This window comes from Tachyglossus aculeatus, assembly GCF_015852505.1.
Source record: "Tachyglossus aculeatus isolate mTacAcu1 chromosome 12 unlocalized genomic scaffold, mTacAcu1.pri SUPER_6_unloc_1, whole genome shotgun sequence".
NCBI lineage: Eukaryota > Metazoa > Chordata > Mammalia > Monotremata > Tachyglossidae > Tachyglossus > Tachyglossus aculeatus.
In genome coordinates, this window is record NW_024044828.1 from 21,719,775 (window position 1) to 21,746,311 (window position 26,537).

General features: G+C 53.9%; 1 protein-coding gene across 1 annotated transcript in view; it reads right to left on the reverse strand.

The window, feature by feature from the left end:
- CDIN1 (CDAN1 interacting nuclease 1) overlaps positions 1-26,537 on the reverse strand; it is a 97,139-nt gene that overhangs the window by 63,589 nt on the left and 7,013 nt on the right. Inside the window, exons 2-5 of the mRNA XM_038741534.1 lie at positions 18,393-18,438; positions 17,582-17,646; positions 12,857-12,917; positions 7,747-7,819 (exon numbers count right to left, since the gene is read on the reverse strand). Coding sequence (XP_038597462.1) covers positions 7,747-7,819; positions 12,857-12,917; positions 17,582-17,646; positions 18,393-18,438 — 245 coding nt within the window. The remainder of the gene's footprint in view (positions 1-7,746; positions 7,820-12,856; positions 12,918-17,581; positions 17,647-18,392; positions 18,439-26,537) is intronic.

Below are 26,537 nucleotides of genomic sequence, written 5' to 3' on the forward strand. Positions count from 1 at the left end.
CCAACTGCTTAGTACAGTGCTCTGCACACAGTAAGCGCTCAATAAATACGATTGAATGAATTTGGGCATGAAGTCTTGTGGGGGAGTGCGGGGAGCCGCGGCAAGGCCGACATCAGTATTCTGCCCACCGTGGACCGAGGGTCCAGATACCTGAGGCCCTTAATCCCAGAAGGCCAAAATGCTCCCCTTATCCCAGCCGGATCCCCTGTCAAGGGCCTAGTCCCCAGTGATGCTTCTGCCCACACTCTTTCCAATCAATCAGTGGTATTCACTGAGCGCTTACTATGTGCAGAGCGCTGTACTAGGAGCTTGGGAGAGTACAACAGAATTCCCATCTCGCGCCTCCCTAGCCTCAGCGGCCGGGCTGGAGACGCTGTTGGGCTCCTATAACAAATGCCCTCCACTCTTCCACGTGGGGACCGGCCTGTGCTTTAATTAAGGCTCTTTTTCCTCCTTTTTTATGGCTTTTAATTATTGAAATGATGGCGAGGCACCCAGGTGCAACGCGGCCCCTGCCAATTAATAAACGGACAACCGTGAAATGGGATGTTTTCTGGAGACGGAGGGAGGGAGGGAAGCAGGGCCTGCCGGTGGGAGGGAGGGACAACAGGCCGGACAGAGGGTCTGTTCCCCTCCAGCCTCACCCCAGCTCCTCGATCTCACACCTCCCCCCACGCCCGCCTTCTCCCTCCACTTCGTCTGCAGCTCTCCCACCATCCTCCCCTCGCTTAGGCTGTTACCCCGGCCCGGAACCAGCTCTCTCCCCATCTTCAAAGCCTCTTGAAATTCCACTTCCTTCAGGGAGTCTTCCCTGATTAACTCCCAACCACTTAAGCCACAGTTACCCTTAACCCTTCTGGCCACACAATGCTCTTGTACTTACAAACGCCTATGGATTAATTCAAATTTACCTTTTTTTCTGCTACTTCAAACTGGCAAGTTCTGTCCACTTCCATAACAAATTTTTATTTTTTCTCCTGCCCCCTCTATTACCAGATACTTTGTCCGCCTCCTCCATTGAACTTTAAGCTCTTTGTGGGTAGGGAATGGATGTTTTGCTACTGTTGTTCTTGTCCAAGTGCTCAGCTCAATGTATACCATGGATGGATTGACTGATAAGTAACAATAAGAGGAATTATAAAAATAATAGTTTCAGGGGATGGACAATTCCTGGGTGTTTGCCTTCTACAAATTTTTTAACGGCATTTGTCGGGCTCTTACTATGTGCCAGGCACTGTTTGAAGCACTGGGGTAGATACAACCTAATCAGGTTGGCTCACTGTCCTAATCTCCACTTTCCAAATGAGGGAACTAAGGCCCAAGGAAGTGAAGTGACTTGCCCGAGGTCACCCAGAAGACAAGCGGCAAAGTCGGAATTGGAACACAGGTCCTTCCTTTTCCCAGGCCCGGGCACTATCCACTAGGCCATGCTGTTTCCCTCATTTCCTCCTGTCTGCTTGTCACTTGTAACCTACTCCTACTTCTCAGGCTGTGGCCCCTGCACATCGGCAGCAGTGTCTGCTGCCAAGCTGTTATTAGTATCATCATTTGGCATCACGGTCGTTGCCACTGGTGGGATCATCATTGTGAGGTTCGTCATCACCGGTGCAGTTGCTGCTGTCGTGGTTGTTGGTGCTGTCCTTATTGCGGTCGGTGGAGGTGGTGGTGTCACTACTGTGGTTATCAGTAATGTCGCTACTGTGCTTGTCGGGGTGTATTTTGTAGTTGTTGGTATCATTGTTGAAATCGTCAGTAACGTTGTTATAAAGACTAATAATAATGATGATGGCATTTACTAAGTGCTATGTGCAAAGCACTGGTCTAAATGCTGGGGAGGTTACAAGGTGATCAGGTTGTCCCACGGGGGGCTCCCAGTCTTAATCCCCATTTTACAGATGAGGTCACTGAAGCCCAGAGAAGTTAAGTGACTCGCCCAAAGTCACACAGCTGACAATTGGCGGAGCCGGGATTTGAACCCACGACCTGACTCCAAAGCCCTTGCTCTTTCCACTGAGCCACGCTGCTTCTCTAAATAAATAACCAATACCACAACTACTATTATTGTTGGCATTGTCTGTTGCTCTAATCGTTAGTACCACTGTTGGTGTTAGACCAGTCCTTAGTCTTCTGAATCTACGTGGATCCCCTGAAGTCCCGCCCAGTCAATCTGCACGGGCGTGCACACACACACACACACACACACACATTCCCTTCCGGAGTGGGCACATCCCCAAACTTGCCTCCCCCTTCATTCATTGCAACTGGAACGCAGGTGTGCTGCAAGACAGAGGGCTGGCCTGCTCTGTGAGCTCAGGCAAGTCATTACACCTCTCTGGGCCTCTGGACCCCCATCTGTAATATGGCTACCACCACCAGCATCTGCCGCTCCAGTTTCTGCCCTGTTTGAATTTCAACACTCAGAATGGACCCTTAATAAGAATAATAAAGGCTTTTATTAAGCGCTTACTGTGTGCAAAGCACTGTTCTAAGCGCTGGGGAGGTTACAAGGTGATCAGGTTGTCCCACGAGGGCTCACAGTCGTTATTCCCATTTTACAGATGAGGTAACTGAGGCCCAGAGAAGTGAAGTGACTGGCCCAAAGTCACCCAGCTGACAATTGGCGGAGCCGGGATTTGAACCCATGACCTCTGACTCCGAAGCCCATGCTCTTTCCTCTGAGCCACGCTGCTTCTCTGAGCCCTTCAGCTGAGGATGAGTCTCGCTCCTTCCCCGCCCCATGTGTCTTCCCACGGTGAGAGGACAGTGTGGATACCCCTCCAGGGGTCGGGCGGGAAAACCAAGCCTGGGGTCGGGCGTGTGAATGGGAGCCATGTCAGGGAGCTCAACGACTCCGCGGGCTCTGTGGATGGGAGCGAGCTGAGTGGGAATTGGAGGCGGCGAGGCCCCACCTCCACCGGCAGCGCATTCCAGGCAACACCGGGATGGAGAGGCGTACCAGAAACAGCTCGGCCCCGGGAGTCAGAAGACCTGGGTTCCCATCCCGTCTCCGCCGCTTGCCTGCTGGGTGACTTCAGGCAAGTCGCTTCTGCTCTCTCTGCGTCTGTTTCCTCCTCTGCAAAAGGGGGATTCAATACCTCTTCTCCTTCCGCCTTATGAGCGTCCCATGAGGGCAGGGACTGTGTCCAGCTGGATTCCCTTCAATGCCCCAGGGTTTAATAGTGAAGCAGTGTGGCTCAGTGGCTACAGCACGGGCCCGGGAGCCACAAAGACCTGGGTTCTCATCCCAGACCTACCACGTCTGCTGCGTGACAACAGGCAAGTCATTTCACATCTACGGACCTGTTCCCTCACCTGTAAAATGGGATGAAGAGTGTGAGCCCCACGTGGGACAGGCACTGTGTCCAACCTGATTAACTTGCACCTACCCCAGTGCTTGGCCCATAGTAAGCGCTTAACGAATACTCCAACTGTTATGACTACCACCATTATTATTATCGCCGCTCTAATCCAGCGGTTGGAACTCCTCCCAACCGACATACTCCCTGCCAGCAATGTGATCCAACACAGCAGAGCCCGAGCCGTTTCTGGCAGGGAGGTGGCCAGTGGTCTTTCAGAGAGATGGTCCAGGTGTGCTTCTGTCATTGGCCAGGTGGCCCACTGGCAAAATATGGGACCGCCTTCAGTGAGACAACCCTCGGAAGACCCTCCTGACCCCGGGCAACCAGCCTGGCTCTGGTTCAGATGCCGATGAAGAGGGAAGAGGCGCGTCCTGCTCCCGGCAAGATGTACGGCGCAGTGTGCTGGCAGCAGTGGGGACGGCCTGCAGTGGTCCACGCTCCCTGGTCCGGTCCCTCACAGCCCTGCTGGCACTGATTTCTTTATTATTTCTTAATGCTACTTTTAAAGCGCTTACTATACACCAGGCACTGTACTAAGTGCTGGGATAGATGCAAGCTAATCATGTTGGACACAATCCATGTCCCGCATGGAGCTCACAGTCTTAATCCCCATTTTAATCCCCAGACTGAGCCCCCTTTTTCCTTTCCTCCTCCACATTCATTCAATCGTATTTATTGAGCGCTTACTGTGTGCAGAGCACTGTACCAAGCGCTTGGGAAGTACAAGTTGGCAACATATAGAGACGGTCCCTACCCAATAGCAGGCTAGAAGAGTCTCCACCCCCCCCCACCCTACCTCCTGCCCCGCCCCATAGCACCTGTATATAAGTTTGTACAGATTTATTACTCTATTTTACTTGTACATATTTATTATTCTATTTATTTTGTTAACGATGTGCATCTAGCTTTATATCTATTTATTCTGATGACTTGACACCCATCCACATGTTTTGTTTTGTTGTCTGCCTCCCCTTTCTAGACTGTGAGCCTGCTGTTGGGTAGGGACCATCTCTATATGCTGCCGATTTGCACTTCCCAAGCGCTCAGTACAGTGCTCTGCACACAGTAAGCGCTCCATAAATACCACTGAATGAACAAATGGATTTTACAGATGAGGAACGTGAGGCACGGAGAAGTGAAGTGATTTGCCCAAGGTCACACGGCAGACAAGCGGCCGAGCCGGGATTATTCATTCATTCATTCAATCGTATTTATTGAGCGCTTACTGTGTGCAGAGCACTGTACTAAGCGCTTGGGAAGTACAAGTTGGCAACATATAGAGACGGTCCCTACCCAACAGCGGGCTCACAGTCTAGAAGACTCTCCATCCCCCCCGCCCTACCTCCTTCCCCTCCCCAAAGCACCTGTATATAAGTTTGTACAGATTTATTACTCTATTTTACTTGCACATATTTACCCAGTCCTTCTGACTCCCAGGCTTGTGCTCTATTCACTAGGCCACACCGCTTCTCACCACCACCGGCCCAGGCGGCTTCTCGGGTTGCCGGAAACACGTCGCCGGGAGTACCGGACCTCGTCCTGCCAGCCCTGGCCGGCCTCCTTTTATAGCTCAAGTCCCATCATGAGAGTCAGCAGATCCCAATGAAAATCCAATCGTGCCCTAATACGAGGCCTTATTGTAATATTTATTACTGAAACCGCACTGCACACACCCGTGGGCCCTGCCGCTATTAGCTACAGCTCCGTATGGAAGAAAAACAATTTAAGCCCAAACATTGATCTAGTGAAAGTAATAGAACGTACACAGTACTCTCCTCTCCCCGAGGAACAAGTGGGGTTTTTTTTGTTCCAATTTTAAAGGGGAAAAAAAAAAATTTAAAATACAACCAAGTCTGACGGCGTCTTGCAGCTCATTAAAGCTGGGGGGTGATTTCCCCTTTATAGAATTCTATCGATCTCCCCTGTCCTCTCCAGACGAAAAGTGTGGTCACGGAGGAGAAAATGATGGATGTTTATGCCAATAGCACTGAACAAACCTGTTAGCTAATTGCTACCGAAGACAATTATCCCCGCATTGTTTCATAATGGAAACACATTACAAAAGTCTAATATACACACAGGGAAATGTGATGGTTTGACGGCTGAGCCGGACGCCTTCGGATTTCCCGGCCGGGGAGTAATTCGGTCGTCGGGGCGGGAATAGGGGGTGGGGACGGGGGACGGTCGGGGCAGAAGCCACGGCGACTCGCGGCTCTTCCCAAACCGGGGAATAAAGCCGTGATTCGAGCCACCTTGCCTACAGGGGGATGGGCCTCTCCGTCCCGCTGCGATTTCTACCTCTTCCGTCGCGGCCGGCGATATTTGAATTTAAGAGCGAAAAAAATGAATAAGAGATCGGCGACAGCCCTCTAATTATATCTTACTTGGTTCTGCTAAGAGGCTCTTCACCGCTGGGGTATAATTTTAATAACCTTCCCGTTGATTTCCCACTAGCAGCCGTTGAGTTAAATATATACCCGGGCCCGGATCTGAGGTAAATTGGTGTATTTCCGCGGGCCCCGTCTCAGTCTCGGAGATCGCCTCCCCCGCCCCCCGACACCGGTCTGAACCAACGGAAGACCGAAGCCCACACGCTCTCTGGCGCGAGACTCGTCCAAGCCAGCGTGGCCGCCCCGCTACGGAAAGGCAGATCAGCCGGTGCTCGGCGATGCCTGCGGCCGAACAGATCTTGGCCACCCCGGCCGCCGCTGCTTCCTCCTTCTAGACTGCGAGCCCACTGTTGGGTAGGGACTGTCTCTATATGTTGCCAACTTGGACTTCCCAAGCGCTTAGTACAGTGCTCTGCACACAGTAAGCGCTCAATAAATACGACTGATTGATTGATTGATTCCTCCACCTCCTCCTCTTCCCCGGCGTCTTCCAGAACCGGTCCCTCGGACAGACGTTGCCCGGCCCATCCCTGGCCCGGCTGGGACGGACGGCGGATCCCAGGCCGGGCACGGGGGCATCTCCGGTCCGGGCGGGGGGCGAGCGCAGCCGTCGGAGACCGCCCTCGGACAGGCAAATTAAGAGTCCCCGGACCGCCGGCCGCCCCCTCTTCCGAGGAAGCCGGAACGCGCCCGGCGGAGCCCAGGACTACCTGCCCGAGCCGCCGTTGCCGCCGCCGACTGCTATTTTGACAAGGCGCGGGCGGCAGCCGGTCCAAAGCAATCAGAAGGTTGACGTTGATAAATGGCGCTTCTGCGGCCAAGTTGAAAATAACACACATCCACTTTAATCTCTTTCTTGATTAAATCGAAACCATACCATTCTGACATCATATGTGATTTGCTCACGCAGCACCACTGCGGGTTCTTTTCGAGGCCACTTCTATTGAAATGATATTGAATTTTTAGGGGAAGTACTTAATTCATTCAAATGAAACCTTCCCTGGAGTAACTGGGCCACCAGTTAGGGGCGACCGGGCTGATTCGGAGGCTGCCGCAGGGGAGGGGAGAAAGGGAGAGAAGGGAAAAAAAAAAACCAAACACACACACGCCACCACAGAAACCGGACAAGACAGGGCCGCACACCCCACCTGCTTTCCGGGGGGGCGCAGGGAAGGAGGGGGAGATTCCGAGGGCATTAACTTGTACTTTCAAAAAGAGGAGATGATACTGCACAAAGTATATATATATTATATATATATATATTCTGATGCTTTTTACCTATTCTACCATAGCCAAGCACCAAAGGTAAACATTGCAGGAGGCAATAAAAATGCAGAAGATGAAATTGTCTTTTTTACATGAGACTAGGCAAATATTTATGGGACAGTTGACAAACTCCTGCCTACTAAAAGAGTCAGCACTGAGAGCAATTATCCTGATATTCATGACTCACTTTGAATATCACATTGAATATTACTCATAAATCTTTTACGAGCCCGTCCCCAAGGCTCTCTTAACAGCCGGTTTTAATCATGCAGTTGACACAGAGAAAATAACAAAATGTATTTTTTCAGTGGCAAATTAATTTAGGCTTGGACCCTCCTCCTGTAGTTCTCTATTCTTTTATTTATTTATTTATTTTATTATTATTGTTATTATTATTATTATTATTTCTTTTCCGGCCTACTCCGGAGGCGGGGAGCCCGGCATTGGAGCGGGGTATGGATTCTCCTCTGGAGAAGTGAGGCCACTCCGGGTCTGGTCTAGGGGAGGGGCAGGGTGGACAGTGCCCCGGTGTGCCCTGGACAGAGGGACAGATGTGTCAGTGTGTGGGTGCCCGGGGCCGGTCACCTGGCACCCTGACCTTCTCAAGGGGTCAAGTCACAGCCTCGATTTGACCCACTGCGTAGGTCAGAGTGCCGGGGGCTCGGGAAATGGTCCTTCGATCGAGGGGGGAAAAGCACCCCCTGTTGCGGGGGAGAAAAACGGATACTCACGCGGAAGCCCTTCCTTCTCTCGTAAAAAATTCTCAAGGATTATCCGCGCCATCAGCGCCGGCGAGAAGTCCACCTTGTGGAAAGACAAAGCGAAGGAGAGGGTCAGATGGCCAGCCGGCCCTTGCCCCCCAGATCGGGTCTCTCAGGATCCAGCCCTCCCAGGTCAGGGGTCCAACGCCCTCTCCCCAAAAACGCTCGGACACAAACTTTCCGGGAAAAGTGAGTGAGACGAGGCTAGTTCCCTGGGGAGCTATAGCCCTTCCACTCCAGAAGGCCCCCGCCAAAGTCTGGGACCCCCTACCCCTGGCCTGTACCGTCCGGACTGACCGTGCTGATGGCCGCTGCCACTGCCCGTGGCTGTGGCGGGGAAGACTGTGATCCCACAGAAATGACTGAGGTTCATCGCCTCTGGCGAGAGGGGCTGCTGGCTCCTGAGGGCTCGAGGAGGCACGAGAGGGTCCGGGGACACGGGTCCACACATGGGGTCACAGTAAATTGCCAGCATCAGGCTGGCTCTCTGTTGGGAGGCCAGCGGCCCCGACCCCCCCAGATCCAACCCCCGGGGGACAGGGTGAGTCAGACCTGCTGTGGGCTCTGGACCCATCGCATTAAGTCAAGCCTGCCCCCCAAAACCACACCATCCAGGCCGCTCTCCCTGCAGAGGAGTCCGGGGGCCTGGGACCACCTGAAACTGGCCAGTAACACTTCACTGGGCCCGGGGCATCTCCCCTCCGTGCATGACGCTCAATGTGGCTCTTCTGGGAGCCCACTCACCCCCAGCCCCTTCCCGGGATGCTTTTCAAGGGCGACGTTCGTCCCGAAATTCCCATCCATTTGGGAACGAGGAAGGAAGTCCGGCTGCCTGAGGTTGCGGGTGTTGGGGTCTCTTCCTGCCCGCCCGCCCCTCCCCCAGCCCGGAGCCAGCCCCGTCTCGGTTCCCCGAATGGAAGGGAGCAGCTCCGCTAAGCTGTTTATGATTGGAAAGCCACATCACAGCTGACATTTGAAAAATGGCGAAATTACCCAAGGTAGCCCAGCCTGAATAAGGAGCACCTTATTAGTTCAGGTGCTTGAGTGTCCCTAATTTTCATATTAATCATATGTCCATCTTCTTCTGATACAGGGCCACCGAGCCGTCCATCAAAATTCAGGGAGTAAAATCCGGGGAGCTTCAGATTGTACTTGAAAATATTAGCGGGGAGGGAAAAGCGCGGCTGATTTCATTATTCCTGACGTGGAAATTGGTGGGGTTTATGGGGGGGTTTTCTACTTCCTTTTCCCCTGGCAGCCCGGCCTCTGAGGGGAAGGCGTGGAGGGGTGTCCATCCTCCTCCCATCACGGCCCCAGCCCTGTCGAACGACACCCCCCACCCCCGACTTTGACCCCAGCAGGCAGGACCTCCCCCCCACCCCGCCCCGAGCGCTGGGCTGCTCCTCCGCCTTTACGGTGGCCTTTGATTAAATGTATACGGACTCGTAAAGTGTTCTCGCCGCCTCCGTCGTCAAGCGCGGAGGCAGGGGAGTCATTTAAATATTAACTAGCGTATAAAAATGGCAGCTTGCTCGTTTGGAGGCGGTAATCGGGCCCGGCTCCCGCCTCTTTCCCCAGATGCGGCCGCCACGGTGGCGGCGGTAGCGGTGGCAGTAGCCAGCCTGGGATGCTCTGCTTTGCCCCCTGCCAATCCGCCGCCACAGTAACAAAGGCCTTAAGCGGCGTCACTTTCTTGCTTTCCCTCGACCCCACCGTCCTCGGGGCCAGGGAAAGGTACTCTCGGGGGGGCCTGCCTATCCCCCCGCCCCCTCCCGACAAGGTGTCGGAGCACCTACTGGGTCTTCTTCTTCTAAGGTGTCCTCCCAAGCACCGGGCACGATGCTCTGCACCCAGTAGGTGGTCAAAACAGTGCTCTGCAGTGCGTGCTATGGTGCTCTGCATACGGAAGGCAACCATTACAGCATTCTGCACATCCAATGAGCACTCAATACGGGCTGGAAAAATTGGCCTGCGTACAGCAGACACCCAAGATAACGCCCCGTGCCGACTAGGTGCCTAGTCCAGCCCTCTGAATGCAGTAGAAAGAGCCCCAGCCTGGGAGTCGGAGGACCTGAGCTCTAGAGAAGCAGCATGGCTCATCATCATCAATTGTATTTATTGAGCGCTTACTATGTGCAGAGCACTGTACTAAGCGCTTGGGAAGTACAAATTGGCAACACATACAGACAGTCCCTACACAACAGTGGGCTCACAGTCTAAAATGGGGAGACAGAGAACAAAACCAAACATACCAACAAAATAAAATAAATAGGATAGATATGTACAAGTAAAAAAAATAGAGTAATAAATATGTACAAACACATATACATATATATAGGTGCTGTGGGGAAGGGAAGGAGGTAAGATGGGGGGATGGAGAGGTGGACGAGGGGGAGAGGAAGGAAGGGGCTCAGTCTGGGAAGGCCTCCTGGAGGAGGTGAGCTCTCAGCAGTGCCCTGAAGGGAGGAAGAGGAAAAAGCACGGGCTTGGGAGTCAGAGGTCATGGGTTGGAATCCCGGCTCCGCCACTCATCAGTTTGGTGACCTTGGGCAAGCCGCTTCACTTCTCTGTGCCTCAGTTGCCTCATCTGTAAAATGATGAGGAGCCACGCTGAGAAGCAGCGTGGCTCAGTGGATAAGAGCCCAGGCGTTGGGAGTCAGAGATCATGGGTTCGAAACCCGGATCCGCCAACTGTCAGCTTTCGGCAAGTCACTTCACTTCTCTGGGCCTCAGTTCCCTCATCTGTAAAATGGGGATGAAGACTGTGAGCCCTCCGTGGGACAACCTGATCATCCTGTAACCTCCCCAGCGCTTAGAACAGTGCTTTGCACATAGTAAGCGCTTAATAAATGCCATTATTATTATTAAAATGGGGATTACGACTGTGAGCCCCACGTGGGACAACCTGATCACCTTGTATCTCCCCCAGCACTTAGAACAGTGCTTTGCACATAGTAAGCACTTAACAAATACCATCATCATCATTATTAATAATAATAATTAATATTAATAATAATAATAATAATCCCGGCTCCGCCACTTGCCTGCTGCATGATCTCAGGCAAGTCTCTTCATTTCTCTGGGCCTCAGTCTCCTCATCTGTAAAATGGGCACTCAATACCTGTTCTCCTTCCTACCTAGACTGGGAACCCTTGGTGGAACAGGGGCTGTATCCAACACAATTAATGTGTACCTTCGGCAGCGCTTAGAGCAGTGCCTGACACACAGGAAGCACTAAATACCATTATTATTATTATAATTCCTCCTCACTAAAATCTCTTCGAGTAAGTTACAAGTAGATACGAGTTAATCGGTTGGGACACAGACGCTGTCCCATGGGAGGCTCACAGGGAAAACAGGTGCTGAATCCTTGTTTTACAGTTGAGGATTCTGAGGCCCAGAGAAGTGACTTGCCCCAGGCTACACAGCAGATATGTGGCAGGGCCGGGATTGGAACCCAGCTCCTCTGACGAGGCTCGGCTGCTTCTCTGGTAAGCGCTTAGCAAGTATTATAATAACAATAATAATAACGGTAATGTGCTGCCCAGGGACCCTGAGGCTCTGGCATCGGGCTGCTCTAAACGCGCTTTGAGCACCCATCGATGTCCTCTGCTTCCCTCTGAGGGGCTGTGGCACATCAAAGCACAAGTAGCACATGGGCCCTTCCCTGCCAGGCAGGGTGCGGGGACCAGAGGGATACCGGGGGCCCGGGGGCCCGGACAGTCCCAGGGCCAGCCACCGTTCACTCGTATTATGCCCAATAAATATTTTCCAGAGGCCGAGTTAAATATTTTGTCCTTCAGGACGCTCGCCACGGTGATGATGAACTTTTCCCACTGTTTTCCTTCAAACAGAAGTCTTTGAGGCTTTGCCGGCCGTTGTGGCCCCAGTCTGGGTGAACAGACGTGACCAATCACCAGCTGTGGGCGAGAGGTAGGGTCTCTCTGCTCTCTCACGGAGAAAGCAATTCGGGGAAATAGGGTGATGGAGCCATAGGGTCTTCCTGGGACTGCATGCCGATCACTAAAATAAGCCCGGCCAAGGCCACGATAGAAATCCTAGGGCCCATCACCCTCGCTGAAACCCGTCTCTCTCCACCCCTACCAGAACCCATCATCTTCAAGCAATCCCAGCCCAGCTTTCTTACTGTCCGTCTCTCCGGCCAAAGTGAGCATCGCGCACGAAACCTGGAGATGTTGCAGGCCGCGAGAAGCCTGCGACTGCTGGCTGGATTTCATCAACACTTCCCACAAAATAAGAAATCAAGAGGCACCTTTTTTCTCCCCCATTTAAAACATTTGCCTGGAAGGAGAGGGACTAATTACATTAACTGATTTATTAACAAATGAGCCTCGTTGTCCAATTATTCTTAAGTACTAACAGACGGGGGAACAATCTTAAATGTATTGATGGGCCCAGAAACCTTTTTTTAAGGTTAATTACATTACTGTGTGAAAAGTCGTTCCGACTCTGGCCCCATAGGTTGTACACAGGTACAAAGAATAAAAGGGAGAGGAGAGAGACAGAGGGATGGTGAGAGATATGGAAATGAGGGAGAGACAGTGAGAGGGTAGGGAGTGGGAAAGACAGAGGCAGAGGAGGTGGGAGAGGGAGAGACATCGAGGGATGGAAATGAGGGAGAGACATTCAGAGATGGAAATGAGGGAGAGAGACAGTGAGGATATGCAATGAGAAAGACAGAGAGCAGGAGGAGTGGAAGAGGGAGAGACAGAGACTGACAGAGAAAGAGAGACAATGGGGAAGGGAAATAGAGAGATGGAGGGAGGGTTTGACACAGAGTCAAAAGGGAGTGAGAGACAGAGAGGAAGGTGAGAGACCGATTGAGACCATTGGGAGGAATGAGAGATGGAGATGAGCGGGAGAGAGAGACAGAGACGGTTGGAAGGGGAGGAATGAGATGGGGAGAACGGGGAGAGGGACACACAGAGAGAAAGGGAGAGGAAGTGAGACAGTCTGGGAGGGAGAAGAGGAGAGGAAGAGGGAGAGGTGGGGGGAGAGAGAGGAAGGAGAGGCTGGGGGGTGGGTGGAGCAGGAGGGGGAGGGGACAGAAGAGGCTCACCTCATTGGCCAGTTCCAGGAGCACAGGTGCTGAGCTGTTCTCTCTCACCCCACGCAGGTACCTAAGCAAGACAAAGGCAGTACTGCTGCAGGGAGGGGCCTAGGCCGGTGGAGACATGTTGGGGTCCCCCGCCCCCCCAAGACCCGAGGCTCACCGCTGCTCTGGGGCCGGGGTGAAGCAGCCCGCCATGCCGGGGAGGTACCGGGGGAGGAAAGGGGCCAGGAACCCAGGCCCGACTCACCCGCGATGGCATCTCTGGGGCTGTCAGAGCTCAAAGGACCCCGCTGCTCGGATCCCCCGGCCCGGACCCCCGGCCTGAAGCCCGTCTGAACTATACCCCAGGAACAAAGCCAGGCGGCCGGCAGCGGAGTCTGGCTCCTCCCCCGACGGCGGGAAGCCCCCGGCCTCGGCCAGATCATTCATTTATCGAATCGCATTTATCGCACGCCTACTGCGTGCACAGCACCACACGAAGCGCTTGGGAGAGTACAGTTTAACAATAGAGCGGACACTTTCCCTGCCCACAGTGAGCTTTCAGTCTGGGGGGAGACAGATATTAATAGAAATAAATGACAGATATAATAAACTGCAGATATACAGATCAGACGCCTCTCCCCTGCCCCACAAGACTGGGACGTTTGGGAAATGGAGGGCCACAGCAACCCCTTAAAGGAGCCTCCCCTACTACCCCCCGCTGAGGGCCAGGGGTCCTGTTGGCTACTCTGGCTCTGAGAGGCCCCAATGGCAGGGGTCCCCTCAAGCATTCTGGGTGAGGCTGGGTTTCAGACCATGGTCATCATCCCATCCCATCAAGCGCTTAGTACAGTGCTCTGCACACAGTAAGTGCTCAATAAATACGATTGATGATGATCCCCTGCTCCCGCCCCACCGGCTGACCTCGAGCAAGCTGAGGAAACTCTCTGGGCCTCAATAGCTACCTCTGTGAAATGGGGAGAAAAATGCCTGCTCCCGCCCGCCTCCCAAGGCCAGGCCAAGCAGAATGATGGAGGCAGAGGGGGGAAATCGCCTTGGGGTCCAGCAAGTGACACAATGGGGCACAAAGGGGTCTCGGCCATCTCTCCCTCAACCCGCACATTCACCTGTCACCAAATCCTGTCGGTTCAACCTTCACGACAGCCCTCTAGACTGTGAGCTCATTGTGGGCAGGGAATATGTCTGTTATAATGCTATACTGTACTCTCCCAAGCACTTAGGACAAAGCTCTCCCCACAGTGAGCGCTCAATATGATTGATGAATGAATGAAGGAATCTCTAGAATCCGCCCTTTCCCCTACATCCAACCTGCTGCCATGCTGATCCAAGCACTAATAATTATAATAATAATAATAATGGCATTTATTAAGTGCTTACTATGTGCAAAGCACTATTCTAAACGCTGGGGAGGTTACAAGGTTATTAGGTTGTCCCATGGGGGGCTCACAGTCTTAATCCCCATTTTACAGATGATGTAACTGAGGCACAGAGAAGTTAAGTGACTTGCCCCAAGTCACACAGCTGACTGATCTTATCCCACCTTAAAAACTGCATCGTCTCCCTGCTGACTGCTCTGCCTCCTGTCCCTCCCCACTCCAGTTCTGACTTCACCCTTGCTGCCTGGATCATTTTTCTAACAAAAAAATTCAGCCCACGTCTCCCCAGTTCCTCAAGAACCTCCAGTAGCTGCCCATCCACCGCTGCAAACAGAAACGTTTTAGCGATGGTTTTAAAGCACTCAATTACCTCGCCCCCTCCTACCTTACCTCTCTGATTTCCTACTACAGTCCAGCCCGCGCACTTCGCTCCTGTAACACCAACCCATTCACTGAATCTCAACTCATCTACCTCGCCACCAACAGCTCGTTCATGTCCTGGAATTCCCTACCCCTTCATATTTGACTAGACCACCATTCCTCCCACCTTCAGAGCCTTACTAAAATCCCAGCTCCCCCAAGAAGTCTTCCCTGAATAAGCCCTCATTTCCCCTACTCCTTCCTCCTTGCGGGTCACCCTTCCACTTGGATTTGGGCCCTTTACTCATCCCACCCTCAACCCCACAGCAGTACGTATCTGTAATTTATACCGATATCTGTGTCCCCCCTCTAGATTGTATGCACCTTCAGAGAGGGGAATGTGTCTACCAACTGATATATCATACTCCCCCAGGCCCTTAGTACAGTGCTCTTCACACAGTAAGTGCTCAAATACAATTAATTGGTTCTATGTTGTGGGGAGGGGGAGCGAAGGCCCCTCTCAGGGGCCAGAGGATGGTGCGTGATGTGAAGGAAAAGAGATGGGCGGGGAGAAAGGTGGGGAGCAGAGGCCCTCTACCCTAATGATAGCGATAGTATTTATTTAGCACTTACTTTGTGCCAAGCCTAGTGCTGCCTCAAGAGAAACAGGTCAGGCCCAGTCCCCATCCCACCCGGGGCTCCCAGCCTAAGGGGAAAATCTCATTGCCCTGAGGCTCCTGAGATCCTGAGAGGGTGACAAGCCTGAGGTCGCACAGCAGGCCGGAGAGGATAGCCAGGACCAGAATGGATCAGAAGGCCGACCTCTTGCCCACGTCCTGCCACTGGCCAGGAACCCCCTCCCTCTTTATATCTTACAGGCGCTTACTCTCCTCACCATCAAAGCCTTACTGAAGGCACTTCTTCAAGAGGCTTCCCCGACCAAGCCCTGATTTCCTCTTCTCCCAATCCCTTCTGCATCACCCTTGCACTTGGATTTGCTCCCTTTTTTCACCCTTCCCTTAGCCTCTCAGCGCTTAGGTATATATCTATGATTTATCTCTGTTAATGTCTCTAGACTGTAAGCTCAATGTGGGCAGGGAAGATGTCCAACAACTTTGTTATAGCATACTCTCCCAAAGACTCAGTCCAGTGCTCTGCACAGGAAGTGCTCAATAAATACGACTGATTGATTGATTGATTGACCCCCGGGCCTGTTCTCCATCAGCAAAGCCCTGAACCAAAACTTCCTCCTCCACAGGCCCAGCTTTGCGTGGCCCACAGACGCCAACCACACCAGCATCAATCCCAGCACGCTCTGCCTCTCAAAGGGGGTGAGAGTTGTAGGGGGAAGAGTGAGGAGCCTGGGGCTCCTTCCACAACTTCCAGGCCACCAGAACTGGGGGGCCAATCTCCCCAGGGCCTCCCCGGGTGGGTGAGCTCACTGCCGAAAGTACCCGGGGAGCTGGCTGGGAGAACGGAAGGCTCAGAACCACCTTTCCGTGTGCTCTGGAGAAGGGAGCGTCGAGAAACATCCACATTCACGGTTTTCCACATGTGCCCTCATTTTGCTCACAGACCCCTCAGACTCGGCCCCAGGAACGGCCGGCTCCGGCACCTCAGCCCCCTGACCACCCCCAACTCCCCGGTTAAGTCAATGTGCAAGGACGTATTTTCACTGCCCCAAAACGCGGTCTGAATCTGGGTGGCCGAGCTCTGCCGCTGAACTGGAAGCTCGTTATGGGCGGGTAACATTTCTGCCGATTCTGTTGAATTCCACTCTCCAAAGAGCTTAGTACCGCACTCTGCAAACAGTACGTGCTCAATATGATTGGCTGACTGACTGACACAGTCTAGAAACAGGCTGGTGGCACGCATGAGTTGAAAATGAAAATATTGCCTGCAAAGGGTGTAACAGACCTAGTGACTGCAACAAAACAAATCCTCGAACCCCAGCAATATCCTTCACCCGCTCCGGTGGGGAAGGCCCCATCCCCTCAAGCTTAATGCTAGGACCCTCCCCCGAACCCTCCAACCTGTCCCTGCTACAAACTGTTTGGTCACGGCTTTGATGATAAAACCAATTCCTTAAATGTTTACTCTGTGCCAAGCACTGGGATAGACAATCAGGTTGGACACAGTTCCTGTTCCTCAAAGGATTCGTGGGCACTGACCCCCCTCCATTTTTAGTCAGTCATGTTTATTGAGTGCTTACCGTGTGAAGACAACTATACTAAGTGCTTGGAAGAGTACAATATAAAAATATAACTAACACACTCCCTGCCCACAACAAGCTTACAGTCTAATTACAGACACATGTACATTTTATGGATGAGGAAGCTGAGGGTGGGGAAATGAAGTGGCTTGCCCAGAGTCACCAAGCAAGCCGGTGGTGGAGTCAGGATTAGAACCCAGGCCCGTGACTCCCAAGCCCAGTCTCTTTCCATTGGGTCACGCCGACTTTGTCGGTGACAACACCTTGGAGCCATTCCACGGGTGTTTCCAGACGTGCACATGTGGCCAGGTGATCTGATGGCCCCAGCCCAACTCACAGCTAGAGTTGTGGGCCGAGTCCGCCCACCCACTCTGCTCCCTCCGGCCGGGCCTTCCGCCTCTCAGAACCCTTCGCTGAAACTCTCCTCCCCTCCACCCTACCCCTTCCCACACTGAGACTGGCTACAAACCACAGTGACTCCACGCCGATCCGCAACCGCCGTGGGCCACCTACTCCCCATCACCTCGCGGGCCTCAGTTCCGGCAGCCTCGCAGCCATGGGCCGGTGGTGCGCGCACACAGACACACACACCCCCGTCCCCTGGACCTCTGGGCCCACCCCCTTGCACCCTGAGAGGAAGTCACCTCGGGGAAAACCGGTGCCCGGATGTATACGTCTCAAGATGCGACGGGATTTATGATTTTAACAGCCTAATCCAGCTGCAATGGTCAGCCCCATCGGGAGGTGCTCGGCTCCCCGCTGCTGGGGCCGAGCGGCCGATACCTGTCGTAGTAGCTCTGCACGGCCTCGGCGGTCTGGTGCCTCGGGTGGGTTCTCTTGATGTGTTTCTGGAAGAAAGCAGAGAGAGAGCGCCGGGGTCAGCCGTTATCGGGCGGTGAGGGAGCCTCACCGGGGCTCCCTGGGCCCGAGGCCCACCGGGGTCCGCCCGCGGGTAGCTGATGGCCGGGTGTCCGGCAGTGGCGGCGGCGGAGGGTCCGCCGGCAACTGGCCGCTCCTCCCCCCGCCGGCCCAGATGGCAGCCCCGGGCCCCGACCCCCTGGCCCCGACAAGCCGGCGGCCGCTTTCAACCGGGAGGGACGCCGCTTAAAAACAACTTATTTGAAGACGACACAAAAAGTAATCCCGGGGAGACGTGCCACTTGACTGACACCTGCCATCTCATGATAAATGACTCTATTTTCTGGCCGGCTCGGCTTCTGCCACTCCCGCACCGGTCGTTCATCATCATCTCTGTCAGCCCCGGGAAGCAGCCCTGACAGTGCAAGTCGGCAAACATTTAGCACACGGAACCGCGCGACGCGGGGAAATTATTATTGTCAGAATAATAATGGTTTAGCATAATTTATTACGGCCCCCCCCCCACCCCACCCCGAATACGCGGAGGCTGGTTATTAGACAGATGGATGGGGAGGCTTGTCAGGGCCTCCGCGGAGACTCAGGCGGGGCTGGGTGGGGGAAGGGGCAGGGCCTGCAGCCCAATCAGAAGGCTGGCAGTTCAATTACAAAGAAATAAAGGAACATTCATCATTCAATTAGGCACCTGTCAGCCGGCACAAAGGAGAAAACTTCTCACCTGGTACTCCTGGGAGAAGATACTCTGCACGGTGGACTCGGATTGCCTGGAACACATAAAGGGGGGACGGAGTTAATTACGGTGCGGGGACAAAAGAGACGCGGGCCTCGGAGGGGAGCCCGCCGCCCGGCCCTCTCGCCGGACTCCCAGACGGGCGTGGAAAACTTTTTCCAGATGGACAGACGGGAACCCGGCTCCCCACGGCCAGGTTGGGGAGGGCCCCCCTTCGCCCCCGACTGGCTCGGGGCCGGCCGGAGCACAGTTGGGGCGGCAGGGACCGGGGGGTATCTCCGCCCGAAGTGGACACGGGGAGCCCGGGGACCACTGGGGATGCTGGCACTGATGCCGAACCCTCACGGCACGAGGCCCGGCCCATCCGGAATCCCGGCCGGCTCCCCACGGTGGAGCCGGTACCGGAGGAGGAGCCGGACGGAAGAGGCCGCCGTGCCTGTACCCAAAGGGGAGCGAGGCCGCTCTCCTCTCTGAGGCCACATCGCTCTGCCACTGGGCTTCGACTGTCCTCTGTGGATGCAACTCCCTATGTCACGTCTCGAACACGACTGATAACTTCTGCTATATTTTCCAACCAGATGCAACTTCAGTAAATTACGGTTCCAATAAATCAACTTTTATAGGGCAGCAAAGCATTATAAATAATTACCCTCCAACCAACGCCCACAGGTTCGGTTGCGGCTCGTCGGAGGTGGCTCGGGGAAGGGGAAACTGAGGCCCAGGGCTGACGCTGGCTCCCCCGACTGGGCCCGAATCCCCGGAGCTCTCCCGCTGCTGCCAAGGGCTGGCGGGCATGTGGGCGGCAGCAGTGACCAGAGCAGTCAGTTTGCCCACCTGCCCGTCAGGGGAAAGTTCCCACACGTGGAAACCATTAGGAAAACCTCGGCTGCAAACTTGGGCTGAAACCCCCTTGCCTCTCAGAGAAGCAGCACGGCCTAGCAGCAACAGCACAGACCTGGCAATCGGGAGACCTAGCTAGTCCCGACCCTGTCACCGGCCTGCTGTGGGAGCCTGGGCAAGTCAATTCACTTCTCTATTACATCGGTCTCGTCCGGAAAATGGAGAATCAATTCCTGTTTTCTCTCCCCACTTGGACAGTGAAGCTTCCTGAGGGGCAGGGTCTTTATGGGATCTGGTTGCTGAACACAGTGCTTGGCCCCTAAACACTTAACAAATATCAATCGTATTTACTGAGGAGTGGTGAATAAAGGGAGCAAATCAGGGCGGCGCAGAAGGGAGTGGGAAAAGAGGAAATGAGAGCGTACTCAGGGAAGGCCCCTTGGAGGAGATGTGCCTTCAATCTGGCTTTGAAGGTGGGGAGAGTAATTGCCTGTCGGATATGAAGAGGGAAGGCGAGAGGTCAGCAACGAGATAGATGAGCTAGAGGTACGATGAGTAGGCTGGCACTAGAGGAGCGAAGTATGCGGGCTGGGTTGTAGCAGGAGAGTAGTGAGATGAGGTAGGAGGAGGCAAGGTGACTGAATGCTTTAAAGTGAATGGATTCATGCGGAGGTGTCTGGACATCCACCGGAGGTTCTTGGAGTGGGGAAATGTGGACTGAACATTTTTGTAGAAAAATGATCCGGGCAGCAGAGTGAAGCATGGACTGAAGAGGGGAGAGACGGGAGGCAGGGAGGTGAGCAAGGAGGCTGATACAGGTGGAACTGACAGGATTTAGCATCTCATTGAAACGCGGGTTGAATGACAGAGTAGTCACCGATGACACCAGGTTATGGGCTTGTGAGACAGGAAGGATGGTGATGCTCTACAGTGATGGGGGAAAGAGTTTGGGTGGGAAGATAAGGAGTTCCATTTCGGACATGGTAAGTTGAAGATGTCTTGAAGGCAGAAGGAAATGCGAGACTGCAGAGAGGGAGAGAGATCAGGGCTGGAGAGGTAGATTTGGGAATCATCCGCATAGAGGTGGTAGTTGAAGCCATGGGAGCGAATGAGTTCTCCAGAGGGAGTGGGTGTAGATGGACAATAGAAGGGGGCCCAGAACTGAACCTTGAGGGACACCCACAGTCGGGGGTGGAAGGCAGAGGAGGAGCCTGCGAAAGAGAGCAGCTAGAGAGGAAGGAGGAGAGCCAGGAGAAGATAGTGTCAGTGAAGCCGAAGTTGGATAAAGTTTCCAGGAGAAGGGGGTGGTCCACAGTGTCGATGGCAGCTGAGAAGTCTAGGAAGATCGGCAAGGAGCAGAGGCCGTTGGATTTGGCAAGAAGAAGCTCACTTCTGACCCTTGAAAGGTTGGTTTCTTTGGAGTGAAGGGGACGGAAGCCAGTTTGGAGGGGATCCAGGAGAGAACTGGAGGAGAGGAACTTGAGACAAGGTGGGCAGATGCTAAAGAAACCTCCAGCCAGTCAGGAACATAGAATCCGATCCCCGCTTGAGGACCTTGGGGGCTGATGGGAGGGCAGGCCCCCCCGCGGTCCGGACAAGTCAGGGAAGGCCCCCGTAGGCCGTGACTGATCCCCGAATGTCCCAGGGGTCTGTGGTCAGTCTTGGGGGTCGGAGGGAGGCAGTGGTGGCGGCCCCCGTCAGCTGGCGTGATCACAGATCTGCCTCCAGGGAGCTGTGTAGAGGCGAGAAGGCCGAGCGGGGCCTTGGATGGATGGATGTGGCGGCGACGTCTCATCTGGAGCCCCGGGGGAAGAAGGGAACAGGGAGCAGGGAGGTCGGATGCGGGGAGGGGGCTAGGAGCGGCCAGCTTCACCAGGTTGCTAATAGGCCAGAAACCCCCAGGTCGCCTGGAGGACAGAGCACAGGACCAGGAGTCAGGAGGAAGATGGGGTTCTCGTCCCGGCTCCGCCGCTGGCCTGTTTTATGACCTTGGGCGAATCACTTAATTACCTTGTGCCTCAGTTTCCTCAACTGCAAAATGGGGATTCCACACCTGTCCTTCCTCCCCCTCAGACAGTGAGTCACACATGGGCCAGGGACCGTGTGCAATCTGATTATCTTGTATCTATCCCAGTGCTGAGCACTGGAGCAAGCCCTGAAAAACACAGTAATTACTACTGTTACGGGAGCCAATGTAACCACCCCTTTTTGGTCCCAGATCCTAGTGGAGCACTAAACGCAAATTACAATTAGAAACTGGATGGAGAACGGGAGTATCCCCAGGAGCAGAATCCCCCCCTCCCCTTCGTCCCCCCTCAATCACAGAGATCCTCCGTCCTTCCCACCCTAAAGCTCCGGAACAATCCCGGCTCCCAAGACCTCACATTCCTGCCCGCTGTGGATCAATGATGATGAGGATGGTATTTGTTAAGCGCTTACTACAAGCGCTTGGTACAGTGCACTGCACACAGTAAGTGCTCAATAAATACAACTGAATGAATGAATACTGTGTGCCAAGCACTGTTCTAAGCGGGGTCTATGGGGCTACCGATCAAGCCGTCGATCAATCGTATTCGCTGAGCACCTAACTCTGTGCGGGGCACTCTACTAAGTGCCTGGGAGAGTAACATCCCTGCCTTCGAGACGTTTACAATCGTCGATCATGTTGACCGAGGGGCCTACTGTGTGAGTGGCACTGGGAAGCAGCATGCCTCAGTGGAAAGAGCACGGGTTGTGGAGTCAGAGGTCATGGGTTCAAATCCTGGCTCCGCCAATTGTCAGCTGTGTGACTCTGGGCAAGTCACTTAACTTCTCTGTGCCTCAGTTACCTCATCTGTAAAATGGGGATTAAGACTGTGAGCCCCCCGTGGAACAACCTGATCACCTTGTAACCTCCCCAGCACTTAGAACAGTGCTTTGCACATAGTAAGCGTTTAATAAATGCCATTATTATTATTATTATTTCTGAGTGCTTGCAAGAGTCCAGAGTTAGTAGACATGATCCCTGTCCTCGAGGAGCTTACAATCTACTGTGAGCAGAGCACTGTAATGAGCATTTGGGAGAATCCAACAGAGTAAGCAGACATGATCCCTGCCCTCAAGGAGCTTTCGGTCTACCGTGAGCCGCTCCGGGCTTCTGGCTGCCCCGGCCCATCACCATATCAATGCCGCCCACCGCCGCCACCGCCGCCGCCTCCCGAGAGCAGCCCTCGTTTATTTGATTGATCACGGTAGATAAACTCCAAATAACAGAGAAATTAACAAACGCTTGACATTTGTGAACATCCATTATTCTGACACCCTTTTCCCACCCCCAAAGGCCATCAACATTCATATTCTCCCGGGGGTCCCCCATCCCATATTGTGGCCGGCCCCCAGCCCTCCCAACCCGGGATGGAGACGGCACATTGTCCGCTTCCAAAATGTCCAGGGCCCGCCGCCTCCCAGTTGCTTTTAAACACTTCCAACACAAAAGCATCTGCCAGTCCTCCCTCTGGGGATGGAGGCAAAATGAACTTAACAGTTTCAAGGCCGGGGTAAGCCCCCCGGCCCCGCCTCAATTCATTCATAGGAGCGAAGGGGGTGGCCGCGCTCCCCCTCCCCGGGGACCCCCCAGCTCCGCCCCCGTCCCCAGCCACGACAGCAGTGGCTTTATCCGACGGCGGCGGTCCAGACCATTTCCAATTCAAATGGCCCCCGTGTCACATGACCTCAGTGGGGGCGACGGGACCCCCGGGCTCCTCCCGGGGCAGACGTCAGGCGGGGAGCCCCCCGGCCGCCCCATTGTGACCGGGAAACTGTGACCTGGCTGCGTCCGGCGCTCCCCGGGACCCCCGGGCTGACAGATGGACTGGCCAACATCTGTGTTACGTGGAGGAGGGAGCGGGCCTGCCCGTGGTCGCCCCGGCTGTTCCCGCCTGACCCCTGCCTTCCGTCCCGCCCCCACCGGAAAAATAAATAAATAAGACCGAGCGGGCCGCCCGACTTTCAAACGCCGGAAAGTAAACATGGCAAGAAAGAATAACATAATTTATGGTCATTAAGCTGTTCACATAGCAGCTCAACATATGTTGTATAAATGCCCTATACAAAATAATTTATCAGAGCTGACACGTCGCACATCATACTGTATTATTTAATATGCTTACTAAAATTTCATGGATCAAGCACCACTTCGGAAAGCACACGGAAAGCGCTGGAAAATATTTCTTCATCTCCCATGATTGATTCTGATTACCTTTTACGGCAGTGTGATAAAGTGGGACCGGGGAAACGACGGGGTTACGGTTTAGCCGGCGACGGCTTCCGACACGGCAACGTAGCCGGCGGCGGGGAGGCTTCTGCCGCGTCGCGACAACGGGGGCGGCCGGAGGGATCCTTCGACGACTTCAAACCGGTCCGGAACCTACCCACCCCGACCTTCCGGGGCTCCGGCCCGACCCCCCGGGGGAGACCGAGCCGGCAGTCCGGTCTGCTGCGGCCGCTGGGTCCCTTCCTGGCTAGACTGTGAACTTGTTGCGGGCAGGGAATGTGTCTGTTACATGGTATTCTCCCGAGTGGTCAGTACAGTGTGCTACATGCGGTAAGGGCGCAATAAATACGACTGACCTTCCCAGGGGAAGGCCAGACCTGGGTCAGTCCCATAGCCTGGCACATCCAGCCAACACCCCTGACTCTCCCCCAGAGACCCAGAATGGACGATCCGACCTGACTGTCCCCCAGTGACCCACCATGGACCACCCCACACCCCTTACTCGCCCTTCTCCATCCCTGACTCTCCCCCAGTGACCCAGCATGCACCATCCAACTCCCAACTCCCCTCTCCATCGCCGACTTTCCCTCCAGTGACCCAGCATAGACCATCCCACACCCCTGACTGACTCTCCCCGCTCTATCCCTGACCCTCTCCATCCCTGAATCTCCCCCAAGGACGCAGCATGGACCATCCAAGATCCTTGACTCTCCCTTCTCCATGCCCAACTCTCCCCCAGTGACCCAGTGCTGACCATCCAACCCCCAAGTCTCTCTTCTCCATCAACTCTACCGAAGTAATCCGGGCATGGACCATCCAACTACCTGACTCTCTCCTTTCCATCCACTCCCTCCCAGTGACCCAGCACGGACCATCCGACACCCCTGTCTCTCCCCTCTCCATTCCTGGCTCTTCCCCCAGTGACCAACACTCCCTACTCTCTCCTCTCCATCCTCGGCTCTTCCCCCGGTGATCCAACACAGACGACCATCCTACATCCTGACTCCCCCCTCTCATTCCTCACACTTCCAGTGACCCAGCACAGACCACCCATCGCTGAGGACAACACGCTGTACTAAACGTTTAGAAAAGTCCAACAGAAGCTCCAGACAGTCCCTGTCCATGGGGAGTGTGCTATCTAGAGGGGGAAGACAAGAAGAAAAAATATTTACAAACAGGGTGACCAGACTCACACCTGCTTAGGAAGAGAAAGTGAATCTGTAAGTGCTGGAGGCAGCTGAGGAAAAGACGGAGCAGATGGAAAAGAAAATCGATCTCTCGGACAGTAACACTGATTCAGTGCCTACTCTGTGCTAAGCACTGTGCCGACTGCTTGAGGGAGTTCAAAGATTTACTAGATATAACCGCTAGCCTCGTGATGCTTACAATCAATAGTAATGACCAACTACTTACCATGTGCAGAGCACTGTAATAATAATAATAATGATGATGGCATTTATTAAGCGCTTACTGTGTGCAAAGCACTGTTCTAAGCACTGGGGAGGTTACAAGGTGATCAGGTTGTCCCACGGCGGGGGGGGGGGGGGGGGGGGGGGGGGGGGGGTCACAATCTTAATCCCCAATTTACATATGAGGTAACTGAGGCACAGAGAAGTGACTTGCCCAAAGTCACACAGCTGACAATTGGTGGAGCCAAGTACAATATAGTTAGCAGACACTGCCCTTAGGAGCTTTATTCTACTGTGTAGAGCACTGTACCCTAACAGGAGAGCACAATACAGTTAGTAGACATGATCCCTGCCCTCAGGGGGCTTATAATCAATGGGGAGAGACAAACCCTACAACAAAGAATAGGTAAGAGGAAGCAAGACAATAGGATACTATGCCCATAAATGCCAACTGGGGAAGACCCAAGAGTTTAAGGTGACAAGAAGTCCTGAGGTGGCTGTAGGGGGAGAAATAGCTTTGGGGGGGGATGAGAGAATCAACAGGGAAGACTTCCTGGAGGAGATGGGACTTCAGACTGGCCTTGGGCGAAGGGAGGGGGCGTGCCTGGGAATGGGGGCTCTATCCAGGGAGGAGGGCATGAGGAGGGTGAGTGGCAAGAGAGGTGAGAACAAGGCAAGGTGAGGACGTTGGCCTGAGAATATGGCAAGCGTGAGAGCTGGGGTGCGGTGGGAGAGGAGCGAGGATAGCCAGGGTGGAGGGACATGGAGGGCCTTAAGCCACCGGTCAGGAGTTCCCTTTGGATATGCAGAGGGATGGTTCCGAGTGGAGAGAGGGGAGTTCCCAGGAAAAGGGTGACCTTCTGACCTCCTGGCAAACGTGACTGGTGCCTGTATCCCTGCGTGTGAGCATGTCCGCCGACAAGCACCCCATCGCGGCGGTGGCAGTGTGGACCCCAAGCTCCAACCTCTGACCCCGGCCTGCCCCGGAGCCCGGTGGGGGGAGCGACGCAGGGGAATAGCCGGGAAGGCCTCACTAAAACGACCCCAAAAAAGATCTCAGGCGGCGGAGACCCTCTTCCCGCCTCGCCTCTAGTCGAGGGACCCGATTTCCCTCTGGGCCCGCGGGGACCACAGGGACCCATTCGGAGAAACGCTCAACTGTGTGCTTGTGGCGCTAAACAATTACAAAAATGACTCTGTCGCGAGCACATATATTTTATTTTATTTAGTGATGTAATAAGCTTAGGGGCATATATCAGGACCAAAATGGTCCTGGTCATTAATTTCCCCAATAAATCATAGGTCTTGCCAACAATGACAGCAAACAGATGCTAACAAGGAAATGTATTATTTAATATTGCCAGGTGTTATAAAAACGTAAGTGTTGTTTAAGACGTGTCTTAAATTTTTATAATAATATGCATTTAATACATTACTGTTTTGACACACGCGGGAATCAAATTTATGGGCTCGGGGCTGTAGACCCCCTCCCCTTCTCTGAACACAGGAGGTGATTCTGGAGACTCCTGTGGACTTGCTGGGATTTATTTTTTTTCGGCTTGTGTTTTTTCATCATCAATCGTATTTATTGAGCGCTTACTATGTGCAGAGCACTGTACTAAGCGCTTGGGA